This window comes from Sander vitreus, chromosome 22, assembly GCF_031162955.1.
Source record: "Sander vitreus isolate 19-12246 chromosome 22, sanVit1, whole genome shotgun sequence".
NCBI classification, from domain to species: domain Eukaryota; kingdom Metazoa; phylum Chordata; class Actinopteri; order Perciformes; family Percidae; genus Sander; species Sander vitreus.
Genome location: NC_135876.1, coordinates 24476382 through 24495090, shown reverse-complemented (window position 1 = coordinate 24495090; position 18709 = coordinate 24476382). Strand labels below are relative to the sequence as shown.

Sequence of the window (18709 nt, the reverse complement as noted above, 5' to 3'; positions counted from 1 at the left end):
ACTGTATTTTGTCATTTAAATGCCATTAAAACATAAGCTTTAATGCATTAACTCTACCATTAAAGTATATTAAACTTGTAGTCATTATTTATCCTTATGTCACGTCTGCTCTCCGCCCCAGATGTTTAAAACTCCTCTTCTCCTGCTGCCACGTTTTTGCTCCTTTCCAAAGAGAGGGACGGCGCTGGGAAGCTGTACCGCAAACCGATTGGTCCAAAATCATGAGATCCCGCCTTTGGTCCCGCCCATGAGTTGATTCTCTGGCTCTGATTGGTTGGGTATAAAGCCAATCACGGTTACTATGGACTTTGGCTTTGCTGGTATCCAAGTGTGGACGTGATTTCTTGGACAACTCGTAGCTTCATCAGTGAGAGCGGAGAACATAAAGCGACGAGGAGCGCGTACTTCGTTCATGTTTTTTGTCATAATTACAGTTAAGTCAGCTTGTTAGTTCGTAGCTGCATTACTGACGAATTGCATCGGAGAATTTGCCAAGCAATGGCCCAGAGAAAGACTCCCAAAACCCACTCCAAAAAAGGTCAGTACCCTTTCTTTGCTAGATTATCTGACGCGCCTGAATGCCCTCTGTACATATTTCCATTTCATTTTCCTGCAATTTAAAAGTTGATGTCCATATCGGTAAGGATATCCATCTGGCAGAACAAAACCAAAGACGTTTTCGGAATTATTTAGATACATTCTTTAATTCGGCTAACATACCGACACAACATGCAACATAAACTACAGCTTTCACAGTTGATCTCCCGTGGTTCCCACAGTCTCCGAAAGTGAGTCCTACTGGGCGTTTAGACGCAGTCTTAACCCGCAGTAAAACCAAGGATTGTATTTAAGTAAAGACAGTTTGTGTATTTTAAGCATGCCGAATTCATCAGTGGTGGTCATACGTTTATATACACGTCCTAACTCGTGTATTCTTAAGTATTTGCGTTGCCACCAAACAAGAGTATAATAAACGGACATAATGCTGAATAGAGTCTGGTTTGACGTTCACGCGATATAAGAAAACTGGGCTAGTTTAGCCGTCTTTTGCTAGCTGTCAAAATAGCCAGAATATAGATGACTTAAGCTATCCGACTTAACTGAATGGCTAAGTTTAAACCAAGGGATGCTCTGTGGGACTGTTTACTTGCTTGTCCAGCGATAGCATGGAGGTGGCCCTGTAAATGACGCTAAGCTAACCTAGCTACCAGAGATGATTGTCAGCAAGCAATTAGCTAACAAGCTATTAACTTTTTATGAGACAGCAGTTAGTTGTTGATGTTCTCGTGTCATTTGACTGTTTTTAGCCAACAAACTCTGATAAACTCCCTTCATACACATTTATAAACCTGACACAAACATTTTAGGTTATTCCATAATCATAACATAGTTAAATCTTGACCATTAATTGGTACACACATATTATTATAAGTAGGCTAGGCCTACTGCAGATGTGTTGTTATATTCGATTAATTGGTTTGAGTCATTGTTTATGAAAAAAGGTAAAAACTTTAAATGGAAATAATCGTTAGTTGTGGCCATAGTTTTAGATTTTTGCCAACACATTGCTGTATGTTTGCCCACACACACACACACACACACACACACACACACACACACACACACATATATGCACACACACACACACACACACATGCAGACATGCACATGCACACACACGCAGACATGCACACACGCACACACACACACGCAGACACACACATGCAGACACGCACACACACACACACACACACAGACACGCACGCACGCACGCACACACAGACACAGACAGACATGCAGACACACACACACACACGCAGATGCACACACACGTACACACACACAGACAGACAGACACACACACACACGCGCAGACACACACACACACGCACACGCAGACACACGCGCATATGCACACGCACACACAGACAGACAGACAGACAGACACACAGACACACATGCACGCGTACACGCAGAGACACACAGAAAATAGAGAGCTAGGTGACCGTGAGGAGATGCGGTGCGTTCTGAGGCACTTTTTTGACCTCGGGGCGCCGACAGATCAGTCCGACTGCCTTTCGTCGGGTTGGTGTGTCAGAGCCTTAAGAGATGAGGGCAAGTATAGATCGGGGCTCACAATAGGCCTGCACGATTAATCGTTATAAATATAATACATCTGTTCGCGATTTAATGACTTAGATTTAAACAAAATAAATAAAATAGTTGAACAGCTGAAGACATGTAAGGCGAGCAGTTAACGAGTGTGCTAAGAAACCATTCTGTTTTTGATACTTTTACTTAAATTGCCAATTGACAAACTCCATTTCTCTAGAGACTGTAGCTGCAGCATGTTGATTGACATGTTTTAATTACCGTATTTTCCGGACTATAAGTCGTAATTTTTCCCATACTTTGGCTGGTCCTGCGACTTATATATCAAAATATATATAATGTAACATGTTTTAAATGTTATTTCATGCTGAAAACATTACCGTCTACAGCCGCGAGAGGCGCTCTAGGCTTGTGACGACTATATGCTGCTCCTAAAGACAACTGAGAAAGAAAAGAAGCTGCAGGAGACTGCAGGTAGTAAAACACGCAGCAGAAAACGGTCATCGAGCAGCAGAAGGAGAGTTTGGAGTGAGAGAGAAACTTGTGAGGGACTGGAGAAAAGGTTAGTCTTACTGCAATGAAGAAAACAAAGAAAGCTAGTCGCGCTGAAATCCAGATGGCCAGAGCTGGAGGAAGGAGTCCACAGATGGGTGCTTGAACAACGTGCTGCTGGGAGAGGCTCGTCAACAGAGCTGTTACGTTACGTTAACGTAGAGACACCTACCGTATTCAGCCCCTTGTTCTGGGGGCTGTTGGGTAGTTTAATAACTGTTAATGTGTTACGTTAACATAGAGGACACCTACCGTATTCAGCCCCTTGTTCTGGGGGCTGTTGGGTAGTTTAATAACTTGCCTTTCCAGATTAAATGTCTGTTCTTGGTCTTGGATTTTGTGAAATAAATTTCTAAATAAATGCGACTTATAGTCCAGTACGACTTATATATGTTTTTTTCCTCTTCATGACGCATTTTTTGACTGATGCGACTTATAGTCCGGAGCGACTTATAGTCCGAAAAATACGGTATGTAAAGACATGTTCAAGGAGTTCAGATAGAGGCTGTATCGGGGCCATATTTAGTTCAGTGTGTTATATGTCACTATTTTCGGTAGCCTATTGTACTTAAATGGCCAGTATGTATTTATTCATTGAAGCCTCTATGGTTACAGGCTTGTGGTGATGTACTATAGGTGCCAAAAAATATCGTGGCAGAGAATCGTGATATCAATTCTAAGCTAAAACATCGTGATTCATATTTTTCCCCGAATCGTGCAGGCCTAGCTCACGAGGTCAGACAGTCTAGACTAGATATGTGGACCGGCTCTGGCTTTTCGTCTGTTTCCAGGGAAACTTATGTCTCTGCGTGCTTTGTGGTCCCACAGATCTGTGTATAGAAACTCCAGAGCTTGACTGATTAAACAAATGTATTTGACTTTATCTTATCGTCTTATTTGGCTCTTGCTTAGGATCAATGTAATTCCAATTTAACGACTGCGCGGGGATATGTAGGTCTTTTATTTGCAGACACATTGTCCCAAAATGGGGGACACAGAGGAGGTAAACCCCCAACAATTCACATCAGCCGTTTAACTGACATGACACTGACGCTGTGAGACAGAAATGCAAACCACCTGTGCTCTGACCTACCTTCAGTGTGTGTGGGAATGTAAATGGCAACAGCAGGCGTGTGTGCTGCAGACAGGTTGTTGTTATTCAGCATGCAGAAGAAGGCACAAATCAGAGAGAGCTTCGTCCTATTTATGAAGCCTGTAGTTCCCCTTCAAGCTGCTTCAAGTTTTTTGTAAAGAAAATACTGTGTGCTTTGTTGAGCTTAGGGCTGCTCGATTGTGGAAACGGAGATCCACATTAAGGTTTCTATACATGCCAGAAGTCAATTTGTACTGGACCCTTTATATATATATTGTTCGTCAGCGGCTGTCAAGTTAATTATTATATGTTAATTGTCTCTCGTAGCCAGACCCTCCTCCACAGCGCTGCGGAGGAAGGTCTGGCTAGTCCACACAGCACTCCTGGATGGGAGAAAAACGTGCTCTGGTTTATTGGCATTTCTTTAAACCAATCACAATCGTCTTGGGTGGTGCTAAGAGCCAGACAGAGCAACAGTAGCCTCGTGAGACCGTCGTGATCTGGCGAGCTCCAGTTTTCCACTCACAGATCAGTCTGCCATCTTGAGACCGAGAACATCTGGAGCCGTTCGCCAAACGACCGACCAATCAGCGTTGGTTTAGGTGTGACGCAACGGGAAGCGACTGTTCAGTCAAAACAACGTGGCGGCTTCCACGGATGAGATAAGCGTAGCTATCGCGCTAGTTTTATCTGAATTAGAAAGTATTCCTTCATTGAAAGAAGAGTAAAAAAACGGCACTGGAGGCTTTTCTCAGAGGAAAAGATGTTGTTGCTCTTCTCCCGACTGGTTTCAGCAAGAGTTAGATATATCGTTGATCTGATTGGTTGATTTGGCCGTCCATCACCAACATAGGTGGTGATAGACGGATGGTTTATCCAATCAGCTAACCAGTATCTGACCCATCTGTCCATCACCAACATAGGTGGTGATAGACGGATGGTTTATCCAATCAGCTAACCAGGATTTTCTTCCCTTCCCAAAAGTTCTCCAACGGAAAGATCCCAGATGGATATGCCGAGCAAATGTAAAGAAATCCATCTGGAGTCAGGTTAGAGCAACAGTGTCTCTGCAAAATAGCCTCTGGAAGGAACTTGTTTTGGTGGAACATGTGGACGTTCAAAAGTAGTTTTAGTCAACAGAAAGCTCAGATTGGACAGATAGTCTAGCTAGCTGTCTGGATTTACCCTGCAGAGATCTGAGGAGCAGTTAACCATAGTCCTCACAAATCCACCGGAGGTTAGAACGCCAACACAGAGACAGAGGAAGGGGACGGGGACGCACATCCGGCCGAATTTCCGGCGGCACGTGTACAAGGTAAGGCAAGGTATCCGAAGGAGGGGTTGTCGACAGCCCTCTCAGATGCCATGCAGGGGAGAGGCTGCCTGCTTTCATCACGGCACTCCAGCATCTGTTTTCTGAAAAAGAAGATGTTCCTTTTGAAATCTTCCGTTGACTCGAAATTGCTGCAACCCTGGCAACACATTGTAGAGCAACAGGGACCGATAACGTGATACCATGATGATCGAACGGGCAAGTGGGTTATTTAGTTAACTGACGTGGCGTTTTACTTGGCCCGGCCAACAGGCAGCCGTAAGTGTTGAACCCTAGGAACAAATCACAATGAATAGCACTATTTAACATTTACTTTTGGAAAGATGTTGCATTTATTGATAGAAAAAAGACCAGGGATGCACCGAATCCAGGATTCGGCTTCAGATTCGGCTGAATATTGGGCTTCGGTTTCTGCTGAACCGAACCCTACGCTTGCACTCCGCGCGCTACGCTGGTCGACGTGATGACGGCGCCGTTGATTACGGGAAGGTGTTTACGTAGGTGGAGCTTCAATGCAGCAGGCTGAGAGGAAGTGGAAATGGAACTAGTGAGCAGAAAAAGTGTTGTTTGGTAGTACTTTCAGTCAAAAGAAGCCCATTCAAGTCCCGTCATGTTCAATCTGCAATGCTGATTAGTCTGGTGGTGGCGAGGACCCTAAACAATACACAACATCACCGCTGTTACAACATCTGGTATGAAACATCTGGAAGAATACGAGCTGAGCTGAAAATCTGGAAAACACTTTACACTGAAATTTCCCTTCACACTTTTCCCGTTGAACATTTTTTTAAAGAAATAATATGAAATATATATTCAAATGTTGGTCATTTAGGAGACATACACAAGACAGAATCAGAGTCTTGATTACGTTGTTTTTGTGATCTCTAGGAGCCAAAATCAAAAGCCCTCGTTCAGACTGGCTTCATCTTCATTGCAAAATATAATTTTCCAGCTGCCCTCTTTTGTTCCTCTCCATCAGATTTGCTAGTTAGTCACAACGCATGGAAATAACGCTTAAAGCAGGAATACTGTGCAACAAATAAGCTCTACTCTGCCCGCTGTGTGTGTGTGTGTGTGTGTGTGTGTGTGTGTGTGTGTCAGTCTGTATATATTGTGTGTGTGTCTGTATATATTGTGTGTGTGTCTGTATATATTGTGTGTGTGTCTGTATATATTGTGTGTGTGTGTGTGTCAGTCTGTATATATTGTGTGTGTGTCAGTCTGTATATGTTGTGTGTGTGTGTGTTAGTCTGTATATATTGTGTGTGTGTGTGTGTGTCAGTCTGTATATATTGTGTGTGTGTGTGTCAGTCTGTATATATTGTATGTGTGTGTCTGTATATATTGTATGTGTCTGTATATATTGTGTGTGTGTGTGTGTGTGTGTGTGTGTGTGTCAGTCTGTATATATTGTGTGTGTGTCTGTATATATTGTGTGTGTCTGTATATATTGTGTGTGTGTGTCTGTATATATTGTGTGTGTGTGTGTGTCAGTCTGTATATATTGTGTGTGTGTGTGTGTCAGTCTGTATATATTGTGTGTGTGTGTGTGTGTGTGTGTCAGTCAGTCTGTATATATTGTGTGTGTGTGTGTGTGTGTGTGTGTGTGTGTGTGTCAGTCTTTATATATTGTATGTGTGTGTGTGTTAGTCTGTATATATTGTATGTGTGTGTGTGTTAGTCTGTATATATTGTGTGTGTATGAGAGAGAACAAAAAAAGTGTCAAGGTTATTTGGTGGGCTATTCTGTCCTCTCTGGCATTTCACACACACACACACACACACACACACACACACACACACACACACACACACACACAGTGTCCCAGGCTCTAATAATAGTGTGGATCAGGTTCTGTAACGGTGGACTGTAGTGCTGAGAGGAAGAGGAGGAGCTCTCTCTTTCTCCTGCTTCGCTCGGACACCTTCTGTCCTCCTCCTCGTTCGCTGCTTTCCTCATCAGGCGATCACACTTTGGAATATTTATTCTCTGGGATTGTTTTCATCTCTTTGCACCACCTCATTGATTCATTACTTGTACTTTATAAACTTTTTGTGAAGTACTTTGTCACGTCTTTTGGAAAGTTTTAAATACTTTTTTGGGTGCTTTTAATTTTTTCAATCTGGTTTCATCTGGTACTTAAACATCGTGTGTTCGTCACTTCATATTCTGAAATAAATAGTCTAAATTCATTTTTATGGCGGTTTAGTGTGCAGTGTGTATCTGCCGTCTGACCTGGTTCAGGCCCGGCTCGGCCCTGTTTTTTGGGGTTTCGGCTGAGATCGAAGACGGTCCATGCAGCGCTACCGCCAATATGGCTCCTCCTCCCCCTCTTCCCCCTCCTCTGCTCCCGTAGAGGAGATCCACGCCGAGGAGGAGGAGCAGGAGGAGGAGGAGGAGGAGGAGGTGTTCACTGAAGAGGAGGTGTATGAGGAGGAGGCGGAGCCGCTGATACAGGAGGAGGCGGAGCCTGCGGTGCAGGAGACAGGTAGGATCGGTGTAGGGTCCGTGTGCCGGGCGCATGGTTCAAAAGGGTTGTACTTAGTGTCTTCATTAATCAGAGGTGTGTTTTGGGCGTGTTATTTGTGGTATTTGAAAGAACATATGGCCAGAAAACTGCACTTTTAAAATGTAACTGTCATTCTTTTTTTAGCGGTGTTTTTTGTGTGTTCAATTAAATGTTTAATTTGTTCCATAACATTGTTGGAAAGTATTTCCTTTTTATTCGTTTTAAATCCAACAAGCAGTTTGTTGTGTTTTAGCAGAGTACTGAAAGCAAAAGAAACTGAGAACCCTTTAATATCTGTTTATTTATCGCACGGAATATCATTATCGCATACTTTTCTCATATCGTGCAGCCCTATTCGATACCCAATTTCAGTACCTTAAAGGTCCTGGAAGTGGAACGTCGTGGATATAGTCTACGGCAATTATAATCCAGTTATATTAAAATGCAGGATACGTAACTCGCCTCTCTTTCTTCTTTTGTTAAAGGTCCACTGTGTAGGAATGTCTCCCATCTAGCGGTGAAATTGTAGTTTGCATTTAAACAAACAGTGCTCTCTAGCGCCTCGCTTTTTCTAATGCGTGTTGCATCTACGGTAGCCGTTATGTACCAAGAAGCTACGACAACATGTCCTCCAATTTCTGCTTTTTTGGTGACAAGGATTCCTTCTCCTGTGGCTCGGCATAAGTACGATCCTCCGTTATGAACTGAAGTGTAGTTGCAGGCTTTCAAATGTTGCCGGGGCGGTGACCAGCGCCTCTCACTGATCTCCTTCTCCGTCTCAGCTGGTTTCAGTCACGTGACGCTGGCTCTGAACCAAAACGCGTTGTGGATTAGCTAGACAGGTAGGCTAGTGCTCTATGTCCAAGGGGGTAAGCTTCTCCTCGGACCGCGAACCTCCTATGGCGCCATTTTGATGCTAATAAGTCATCACCTCCCGTTAGCGTCCCATTGACTCCCATTCATTTTGGCGCCACTTTGACAGAGAATACCTTTACATCTGAAGCGTTTAAAGACTCTATTTGTCCGTTGTTTATTTCTAAAGAAACACGACAATGTATAAAAGCCTCCATTACCTTGTACCTCACGTTATGGCTCCGTAGCAGACGTTTTTATAACAATAGGCTAACGATTGGGTCATAACCACGAGACTTCCTGTCTCATAGTAGAGGAGTTACCGTATAGTACAGGAGAAGCTCTCAGGCAGTTTGGACTTCCATCAGCTGTTTAAGTGTAATGACTAATGTTAACTATCATTTTAGTGATCAATAATGAGCCTGTGTCTATGTTATCTCCTTACATATACCTACGCTCTCCGTCTCTGCTAGATTGGGAATGATTGAGATTTCTCTTGGCACAGCTACCAGAAGACTTCCAACTTTCAGACAGGTTGCTCACGTCACATCTACGTCTTCAAGCTCAGTTGGAGGCTGCTCAGTAACGCTCAGCCATCACCGGGAAAGAGCTTCTAATGTCCTTCACTGGTCTCCGTCCAGAGACACGGGATCTGTTGGTCCATTATATATATGTCAATGTTTATGTCCCTCTCAGCGATTATAGTTTTTCAAGATGGCGGAACGACATGAAAGCCTCCTTGGACTTGCTCTTGATTCTTCGCTTATGAGGGCAAGTCAGATAATTGTCAGAGGTCATTTTACACCAATGAGGACATATTTATGAATGAATTGATTTTAGCTAATAAAATACTTAAAACACTACACGGTGTACCTTTTTTAAGGAGTAAATCTCATCAGAGTCACTGAGCCAATCAGCACGCAGCATGCTTCTACCGAGATCTAATAATGTTTGTGATTGGCTGTCGTAGAGACACGCAGGAAAAAGTCAACGTTACGCAGAGGAGCCTCACGTAGTCGGAGCTGAAACATAAATAAAAAGATTTGTGCCGTAATGTTTACTGTTGTAATTTCTTTTTGCTTTATAAAACTGGTATGAAATAAAGAAGGTCGTTTAGGAACCGGTATCGTTGTCACGGTATCGGTATCGGGACAGATATTGAAAAAATTTTAACGCTACCCCGCCCTCTTATCTGGCCTGGTTTGGCTCGCTTAGGAGGCGTTAATGAGGAAGAGGTCGCACAGACGAAGGAGGAAGTGCAGCCTGACGTCCAGGAGACGGGTTGGAAAGGTTTGTGAGCTTGGTTTGGCATGGATTGGTTTGGTTTGGCATGGTTAGTGGGTGTGCTTATGAGGAGTGAAGCTCCTTCATACATTGCTGGATATGTCTGTAGGACTTTTGTTTGTTTTGTAGCTCAACATAGTTTGCTTTGCTATGCAAACTCAATACATCCTGTAGCTTATTTTCAAAATAAAAGCCTTTTTATATGTTATATAGTAGCGAAGAAGCCACAGGAAGTCTTGAGTGAAATTTGATCCAGGGAAAATCCTGATTAGGCACGGCATGGTTTCTATTTGGCCTGGTTTTGCATCGGTAGACAGTGTTTAAAGGCATTTTAGGCCTTCATTTTCACAGGACAGATGAAGACATGAAAGTGGAGAGAGAGGGGGAATGACATGCAGCAAAGGGCCGCAGGTCGGAGCTGAACCTGCGGCCGCTGCGTCAAGGAGTAAACCTCTGTATATGTGCGCCCGCTCTACCAATTGAGCGAACCGGCCACGTCAGACAGTGTTAATGGGAAGATTTGGGATGTTTATCGGTGTAAAAAGGCTGCAACTTTTCATTGTCAATATGTGGATTATTTTCTGGATGAATGGATTAGTTGTTGATCTCTAAAATGTCAGAAAATGTGGATCCGTGTTCCCTAAAGTCCAAGATGACGTGCTCAAATGTCTTGGTTTGTCCACGACTCAAAGATGTTCAGTTTCCTGTCACAGAGGAGAGAAGAAACAGCAACACTTCACATTTAACAAGCTGACATCAGACAGTTTAACAGTTGACAACTAATCAATTATGGATTAATCTCTGCAGCTCTAGTAATGTACTCTGGTGTTGTTTGGCGTTACATTGGTCCAACAGCTAAACTTTGTGTTATAAAGTCTAGAAGTGCGACGAGCTGCTGGTACGAGAAGTATTTTCTTCCACTCTGAATTCCCATTTCAAAGTTTTCTTTTAGTGAGTTTTAACCCTGAACTACTATCCTAGAAATCTAGACCACCCTAGCAGCAGCAGATGTAATCTGCAGCCAGGGTCGTCTAGCAACTCTCCGTTGGTTTGCGAGCTGGAAAAACCAAACTCTGGTCAGGCCAATCACATCGTGTATAGAGTCGGTGGGCGGGGCTTATGGCTGCTGCTGCTGGTGAACAGCGTCTCTGGAAGACTTGGAGTTCAGCTTTTCTTTGAGAAAAGAACAAAGAACGGCCCTGAAGTCATTCTTAAAAACGGAAGATGAGTTTGGAGTTTAAAGTGTAATCTATCAACTAGCGTTGCTCTGATTGGTTGGAGAGCTGTCCTATTGCGTGCAGAGGGAATTTGAGAGATATGTATGTATGTATGTATGTATGTATGTGTGTGTATATGTATTTGTTTTTGTTATTTAGGGTCCAAATTTTGACATTTTTGTCACTTTTTTCAACGTTCTTTTGTCTGTTTTTCTTCAAATGCTATCAAATTAAACCCTCAAATTCAATGAAAGTAGTGAACTGATTTATTTTTTTTACCTGTGAAGAGCGTTGTATGGAACTACCCAGGTTATTTTTTTATTATTTTCTTTTGAAAAGTTGGTTGAAAAAACCCCAAAATTTCTGACATAGAAACTTGAAGAAAATGGGTCTAAATGCCCCTCTTTTTGGGCATTTCTGCCTTTTATTAGAGGAAAGCTGGGACATGAAAGGGGAGAGAGAGGGGGGGGGGGAAGACATGCAGGAAAAACCATCACATGTTGGATTCAAACCCTTGACCTTCTGCGTCGAGGTTTAAACCTCTGCACGTGTGCGCCCGCTCTACCAACTGTGCTAACCGGCCACACAAAGCGGGTCAGATTTGACCCGAGGACAACAGGAGGGTAAAATAAAACCTTTCAGCACACGCATGTCGCGGATGTCTTTGCGTTGCATCGCTGCGGTAAAGAATCCTTTCCCGGGATTTATTGCTTTTAGAAACTCATACCTTTGCACCAAGAGTGTGACGACGGACCAGGCTATTTCAGGTTATTATCTTGAAACATTACTGTCATGAATCGGACGCAGTGATTCTTATATAGAAGCAGACAGCTGTTGTCGTTCGCTCCGGCCTTTTCAGTCCTTAGTGTTGGAGGACAAACAGCTGTTGTCAGCTCTCTCTCTCTCTGTCTCTCTGTCTCTGTCTCTCTGTCTCTCTCTCTCTCTCTCTCTCTCTCTGTCTCTCTCTGTGTGTGTGTGTGTGTGTGTGTGTGTGTGTGTGTGTGTGTGTGTGTGTCAGGGTCATGTTGTCTCTCACTCTATTCCTGGGTCGGCCTGCCCTTTCCGGCTGTCACCATGTTGTCTTTTTCTCGTGTGGCCCATGGATACATACTTGATATTCTAATGGAAAGAAATGTAGCTCCAAGGGCATAACTTTGGGTTCAACATTGGGTTCACCACCTACAGCCTGTAGTGTGATTTGCAAAAATCCACAGCTCCCTGTTCAGATGCACCAATCAGGGGGAGGGGGGGGGGGGTCTAACTGCGTGTCAATCACTGCTCATGCACATGCATTCATTCTCCCTTGTGGGGGGAGGGGCTTAGGAGACCGTTTTGGGCTTTAGCAGAAAGGGGGGAGGGACTGAGTTGTCGATGTTAAACATTTTTTGGCAAAGTCCTGGATCTTCACAATCCTACCTACGGCACCTTTCATGTAAATACAGTGGTTTAAGAGACATAATGCACAATTGTAACGCTGTGTTTCATGTCCTCAGAGGGGAAGACAACGCCGGTGGAAAGCAAGAATGGAAAGAGGACGGAGAGAACCGGAGGAGGCGGAGACGCGGCAGCAGCAGGAGGCTCTAAGTACTCCATGTTTACCTGGTTCGTGGTCCTGGCTCTGCTGGGAGTCTGGAGCTCCGTGGCCGTGGTCTACTTCGACATCGTGGACTATGACAGCGTCATCGGTGAGTTAGATGACTTCCATCACCGTCTGATTTCATTTTACGGTGCAGGAAAAGATCCAGGTATTTACAGTGACCACATTTAAAGTTCTGTAGGAAAACATTTAGGCTACATTTACATTTGCAGCGCAAATCCCGACCCAAGTGTCTTTGCTAGTTTAAGACCGACGCAGTTGTCAGTTTCCCGTCCAGCGTCCACGTCGTTTAAATAGCAAATGCACCTGCGCCCATCTGTGGCCCCATGGGCGTGCTGGTCTTACAGGGAGGTGTGTTCAGGTGCATTCTGGGCGTGCTGGTCTTACAGGGAGGTGTGTTCAGGTGCATTCTGGGCGTGCTGGTCTTACAGGGAGGTGTGTTCAGGTGCATTCTGGGAGTATTGCTATCTTGAGGCAGCGGGAAGTGATGGCACCATTGACCAACAAAAACCTGGTCTAAAGTCAATAACGCAGCATTTCATTGTTATTTTAACAGAGCATTAGTAAAATGCTCCTAGGCTCGTGCACAGCACGTGCACACTATGCTTGTTACACACACAGGGACGCACAGCAGCACACACACATGCAGAAGATTACAAATACAAATATTACGGTGCAAATCCTCCATCATAACAGCAATGCTCCAAGGTCCAAACGTGCCTGGCTTTTAAAGGGAATGGGAGATGATCTCTGATTGGTTTATAATAAGGCCCTTAAAGTCAAACCCAGAGCCTGATACTGCAAATAGGCTTCTTTTTTTTAATACAGTTTATGCTTGTGAAAAGCTGTTAAAGTCCTAGAGAAGCACACTGCGTTCACCAAAAGATTAAAGCTCTTATCTCGTAATGACGACTATGACTTATGTCGCAAAACCCAAAGAGATCTTTATAACCACAAGATAAAGATCTCGTTAGCTGGTAATTATAAGATGTAGAAGTCTTGAAGGGCTTCAGAGTTTATTAAATATACATCTTAATGTTTGACATGAAGTGAAAAAAGGGTCATGAATTCTTTAATCCTTAAAAGTGAGTTCTGTGTTTTTCAGAATGTTGACAGCTGGAGCAAAACAACAAATGTAGTCTAGTCTAGTTTCTGTTTCTCTCTCTCACACACACACACACACACACACACACACACACACACACACACACACACGTTCAGACATTGCAATATTGCACTTTACGTTTCAAAAGTGTTGGTTTTCATACAGAGCCCTACTTCTGTCTTCATGTGGTTATTACAGTCATACAGGGCTTTCACAAGCTCTTCTTCACACACACGCACACACACAGAAAGCAGTATATCTGCTGATTTGTGACAGAAGATATCGTATCTCAAACTGTGTCATGTTTGAGACTTTATGGCTCTCGCACATCAGGCAGATGGAATCGACTAACCCTTAAGATTGAATAGAAATGAAAGAGCTTTTTTTATTACTATTTTATACAGAGCTCCCTGTTCAGCCAGCCATGTTAACTGACTTTAGATGTTTGTAAAGTTCAACTTGTGGGTTTCCTCTCTCTGCTTTGTGTATAAAGTCTTTCAGGGCTGCATCATGTGGAGAAAAATCAATGGGTCTCATTGGAAACATCTGCAGTCTATATCTATATTTTGCTTTAAAGGTCCTATGACATGCTGCTTTTTGGATGCTTTTATATAGACCTTAGTGGTCCCCTAATACTGTATCTGAAGTCTCTTTTATATAGACCTTAGTGGTCCCCCAATACTGTATCTGAAGTCTCTTTTATATAGACCTTAGTGGTCCCCCAATACTGTATCTGAAGTCTCTTTTATATAGGCCTTAGTGGTCCCCTAATACTGTATCTGAAGTCTCTTTTATATAGGCCTTAGTGGTCCCCTAATACTGTATCTGAAGTCTCTTTTATATAGACCTTAGTGGTCCCCTAATACTGTATCTGAAGTCTCTTTTATATAGGCCTTAGTGGTCCCCTCAATACTGTATCTGAAGTCTCTTTTTATATAGGCCTTAGTGGTCCCCCAATACTGTATCTGAAGTCTCTTTTATATAGACCTTAGTGGTCCCCCAATACTGTATCTGAAGTCTCTTTTATATAGACCTTAGTGGTCCCCCAATACTGTATCTGAAGTCTCTTTTATATAGACCTTAGTTTTCCCCCAATACTGTATCTGAAGTCTCTTTTATATAGGCCTTAGTGGTCCCCTAATACTGTATCTGAAGTCTCTTTTATAGAGACCTTAGTGGTCCCCTAATACTGTATCTGAAGTCTCTTTTATAGAGACCTTAGTGGTCCCCTAATACTGTATCTGAAGTCTCTTTTATATAGGCCTTAGTGGTCCCCTAATACTGTATCTGAAGTCTCTTTTATATAGACCTTAGTGGTCCCCTAATACTGTATCTGAAGTCTCTTTCCTGAAATTCAGCCTTGGTGCAGAATCTTCATGCCATGGGACCTTTAAAATTAAAGACACACCATGCATGCAGCCCTGGTCCTCCTCTGTAATTCTGTTTTGTACTAACTGCGTCCTCTTCCACTGCACACAGAGGTAAAGATTCACCCTGCAATGCTATAATCTCTCTCTCTCTCTCTCTGCCGGTCTGTCTGTCTCTCTCTCTCTCTCTCTCTGTGTGTGTGTTATCTCTGCATGCAGCCAGAGCTAAGGAGTTCCACATGAACTTTTCTGAAGTTTTACAAGGTACGGTCTCAAGATTTAAAAACTGCATTATTACAGCTCCATATTACACTGTGTGCTTCCATCCTGTGCCGGTCGTGTTGCCATTATTTATCCCACGAGGGGAATTTCACAATTTTCACTCTGTTAGTACAGTTGCACACACATACAACCAAACACACCAAAGAATATAATGAGTTGGGTTCAAATGGGATGAGATCAGGGGTGTAGTGCTGCTGGGCTTTCTTCTCGTCGTGTTTGCTGCAACTATGGGTTAAGGGCCTTGCTCAGGGACGCATTGGTTAATGCATCGCTGTGGGAATCGAACCCTGATCTCCCACACTAAAGGCACGTGTCATATCCACTGCGCCATCACCACCCACATAATGTCATCCTGTTTAATGTCAAGTTGTCTTAATAAGGACACTCCAAAGAAATGTAATATCAAGTTGTCATAATCAAGACAACCCAAACAACGTTAACTTATCATGACAAAAACTGACACTTAATGACAGAATTCATAAATATTCACGACTTGTTTATAACGTTTATGACACCCTCATGACAGTGTCATGTCATAGTTATGACAGTGTCATGTCACCATTATGTCAAGTAAAGTGTTACCCATTATGATAGTAGTGTAACTTGCACTGTACTCTGTTAACCAGTCGTCAAGAACTTCAGGGTCACGGAGCAGCCACGGAGACCAGACGCTTCCTTTTATATTTTTGTGGAGTATGAGTCAGAAAAGATGACAGGTGACGTGTGTTACAGTTACAGACACCACCATCCTTCTCCATCACGTCCTTCCTCTTCCTACAACTTCACAGTTTTCAAATGAATAGGTTATACTTCCTTCTATTAATATGCAATGTTCTGTGCTGTTATTCATAGCGCATTTAGCTGCTTCTTGTTCTTCCCCCGTCTGCATTAGTCTGGCAAACTAACAGCGGTTGAAATTAGAGGTGGCTCGATACCACGTTTTCATACCCGATACCGATATTCAACTTTGAGTATCTGTCGATACCGATACCAGTCCGATACAATCTTTATCCCTGTCTTAAATAACTAAGCGTTTAAAAATAGATTTGTATGATACCAGTATTTTACTTAGCTAGAGGAAAAAATACATTGCCCACAACCTCACTCAGTTATGCAATATTGCTGCTTCTTTTTAACTTTTTCACAAAACATTTAGCAGCATTTCTGATTGTTCAGCATCATTCAAACATTGGAAGTAAAACAAAATCATTTGCAACTTTGTGCAAAGGTTTAAATCTGAATATTTAGAATAAGTCAGTGTAGCATGTACCTCGATGGCATAGCAAAAACCATTGCAATGTAGACCATCACTTAAATAACAATAAGTGTAAAATGTCCAGCGTAACACAGTATGGTAGACACGGAATATTAAGGCAATCACTCTGTTTCACCTGATATCAAGTTAGCTGCAGTGAAAACATTATATAAGGGTAGAAACACATTTCTTTTGCATGTAACCTCTGGAGTTGAACTGTATGTAAAACATAAAACTAAACAGTACAGTATGAAAACATCATTGCAATGTAAACTAAAATAGTTGGTTCAGGTTTTCCCCTGATAAGCCATACCTGCCTGAGCTCGAAAAACTGTCACAGGTTTCAGCATTTGTGAAGTACCTGTAGTGATGAATACACATATGGCACATTTAGAATAAGCCTACCCTAAATATATAATTTAAAGGATGTTTGATCACACACTCTCTCATTGACACACACACTCTCTCTCTCTCTCTCTCTCTCTCTCTCTCTCTCTCTCTCTCACACACTCACACTCACACACACACACCCCTTTCTTTCTTTATATCTTGGATCCAGTAGCGTTGCCACAGAGTATATTGGCGTCTGTTCACAGCCTCCAGGAGGGTGCCTTTCATGTTCTTGATTCCCTCGTCTGCCTCATTTTCTCGAGTGAGAATGTGTTTTAAGACACAGACAATGGGGATGACATCAGATGCACATGTAGATGCAGAGCTCACCTCCCTTGTCAACTCCTCAAAAGGGGCTAGAACTGCGACGATCTTTTCCAGTATCCTCCACTGTTTTGCAGTCAATGTAGCTGGAAGGTCGTACTCCGCTGTATATGCACACAGGGCCCGTTTCTGCGCAATGAGGCTCTCTGCCATGTAATAGGTACTGTTCCACCTCGTTCGTACATCCAGTTGCAGGCGCTTGGTCGGCATATTCAGCTCCACCTGAATGTCCTCCAAGCGTGAATACGCAAGGGGCGAGTGCTTGAAGTGACCGACTATTTTTCTGCTGATAGCCAATACATCACTTACACTACGCTATGATAGCAGTCCCTCGTTCACAATAAGATGGAGGGTGTGTACGAAGCATCCCAAGCTAGCCACTCCAAGACGATCCATTGCTTTTAGCACGTTACTGGCATTGTCTCTTAAAATGACATGGACTTCTCAATTTTCCATGCATTTAGCATCTCTTCTGTTGCCGTAGCTATGGAGTCTCCTGTATGTGAGCCACGCAACTGTGGTCAGACTTAGTAATGACATCGGGCACACGTCTGAGCTCCAGATGTCCGTTGTGAAACTAATCACGGCAATGAATTCGCTTACTTGTTTGTACGTATTGGGGATAGCCGTTTCGGAGATGAAATGCCGGTTCGGCAACATGTAGCGAGGCTCCAAATGTTCCATTAAGCGTCGAAAACCCACATTTTCTACCACAGAAAGTGGCTGGTCATCCAGCACAATGAATTCTGCGACTTCATCCGTTATCAGCTTTGCTTTGTTGCTGCCTGGAGGGAGTTTCTCGAGCTTCTGAATTGTTTCAATCTTTTTTTCTTGGCACTCGTTGCCTGTATACATTCAGAATACTCTTTTTCGTGATGCTTCTTTATGTTTTTATTCAGGTTTGTGGTGTGGAAGTTTCCAACGCTGCTGCCACCCCTCCAAACACTCGCTTTGCAGAAATTACACTCAGCTGTTTTGCTTTTTTCCCCATTGAGCTTGAAACAATTCCATACAGCTGACATGATGTTGACAGGTTTCACTCGTTTTGCTTTGCTACCGTATTTTCCGGACTGTAAGTCGCTCCGGAGTGTAAGTCGCATCAGTCGAAAAATGCGTCATGAAGAGGAAAAAAAACATATATAAGTCGCATTTATTTAGAAATTTATTTCACAAAATCCAAGACCAAGAACAGACATTTAATCTGGAAAGGCGAGTTATTAAACTACCCAACAGCCCCCAGAACAAGGGGCTGAATACGGTAGGTGTCCTCTATGTTAACATAACACATTAACAGTTATTAAACTACCCAACAGCAGCCAGAACAAGGGGCTGAATACGGTAGGTGTCCTCTATGTTAACGTAACGTAGCAGCTCTGTTGACGAGCCTCTCCCAGCAGCACGTTGTTCAAGCACCCATCTGTGGACTCCTTCCTCCA

At 43.1% G+C, this 18709-nt stretch overlaps 1 protein-coding gene across 1 annotated transcript in view; it reads left to right on the top strand.

The window, feature by feature from the left end:
* The first annotated feature begins 324 nt into the window (after positions 1 to 324).
* Positions 325 to 18709, top strand: part of LOC144536892 (aspartyl/asparaginyl beta-hydroxylase-like) — a 70865-nt gene continuing 52480 nt past the window's right edge. The window contains 2 exon segments of the mRNA XM_078280207.1: positions 325 to 538; positions 12447 to 12638. Of these exon segments, the coding sequence (XP_078136333.1) occupies positions 499 to 538; positions 12447 to 12638 (232 nt within the window). The 5' untranslated portion in view covers positions 325 to 498.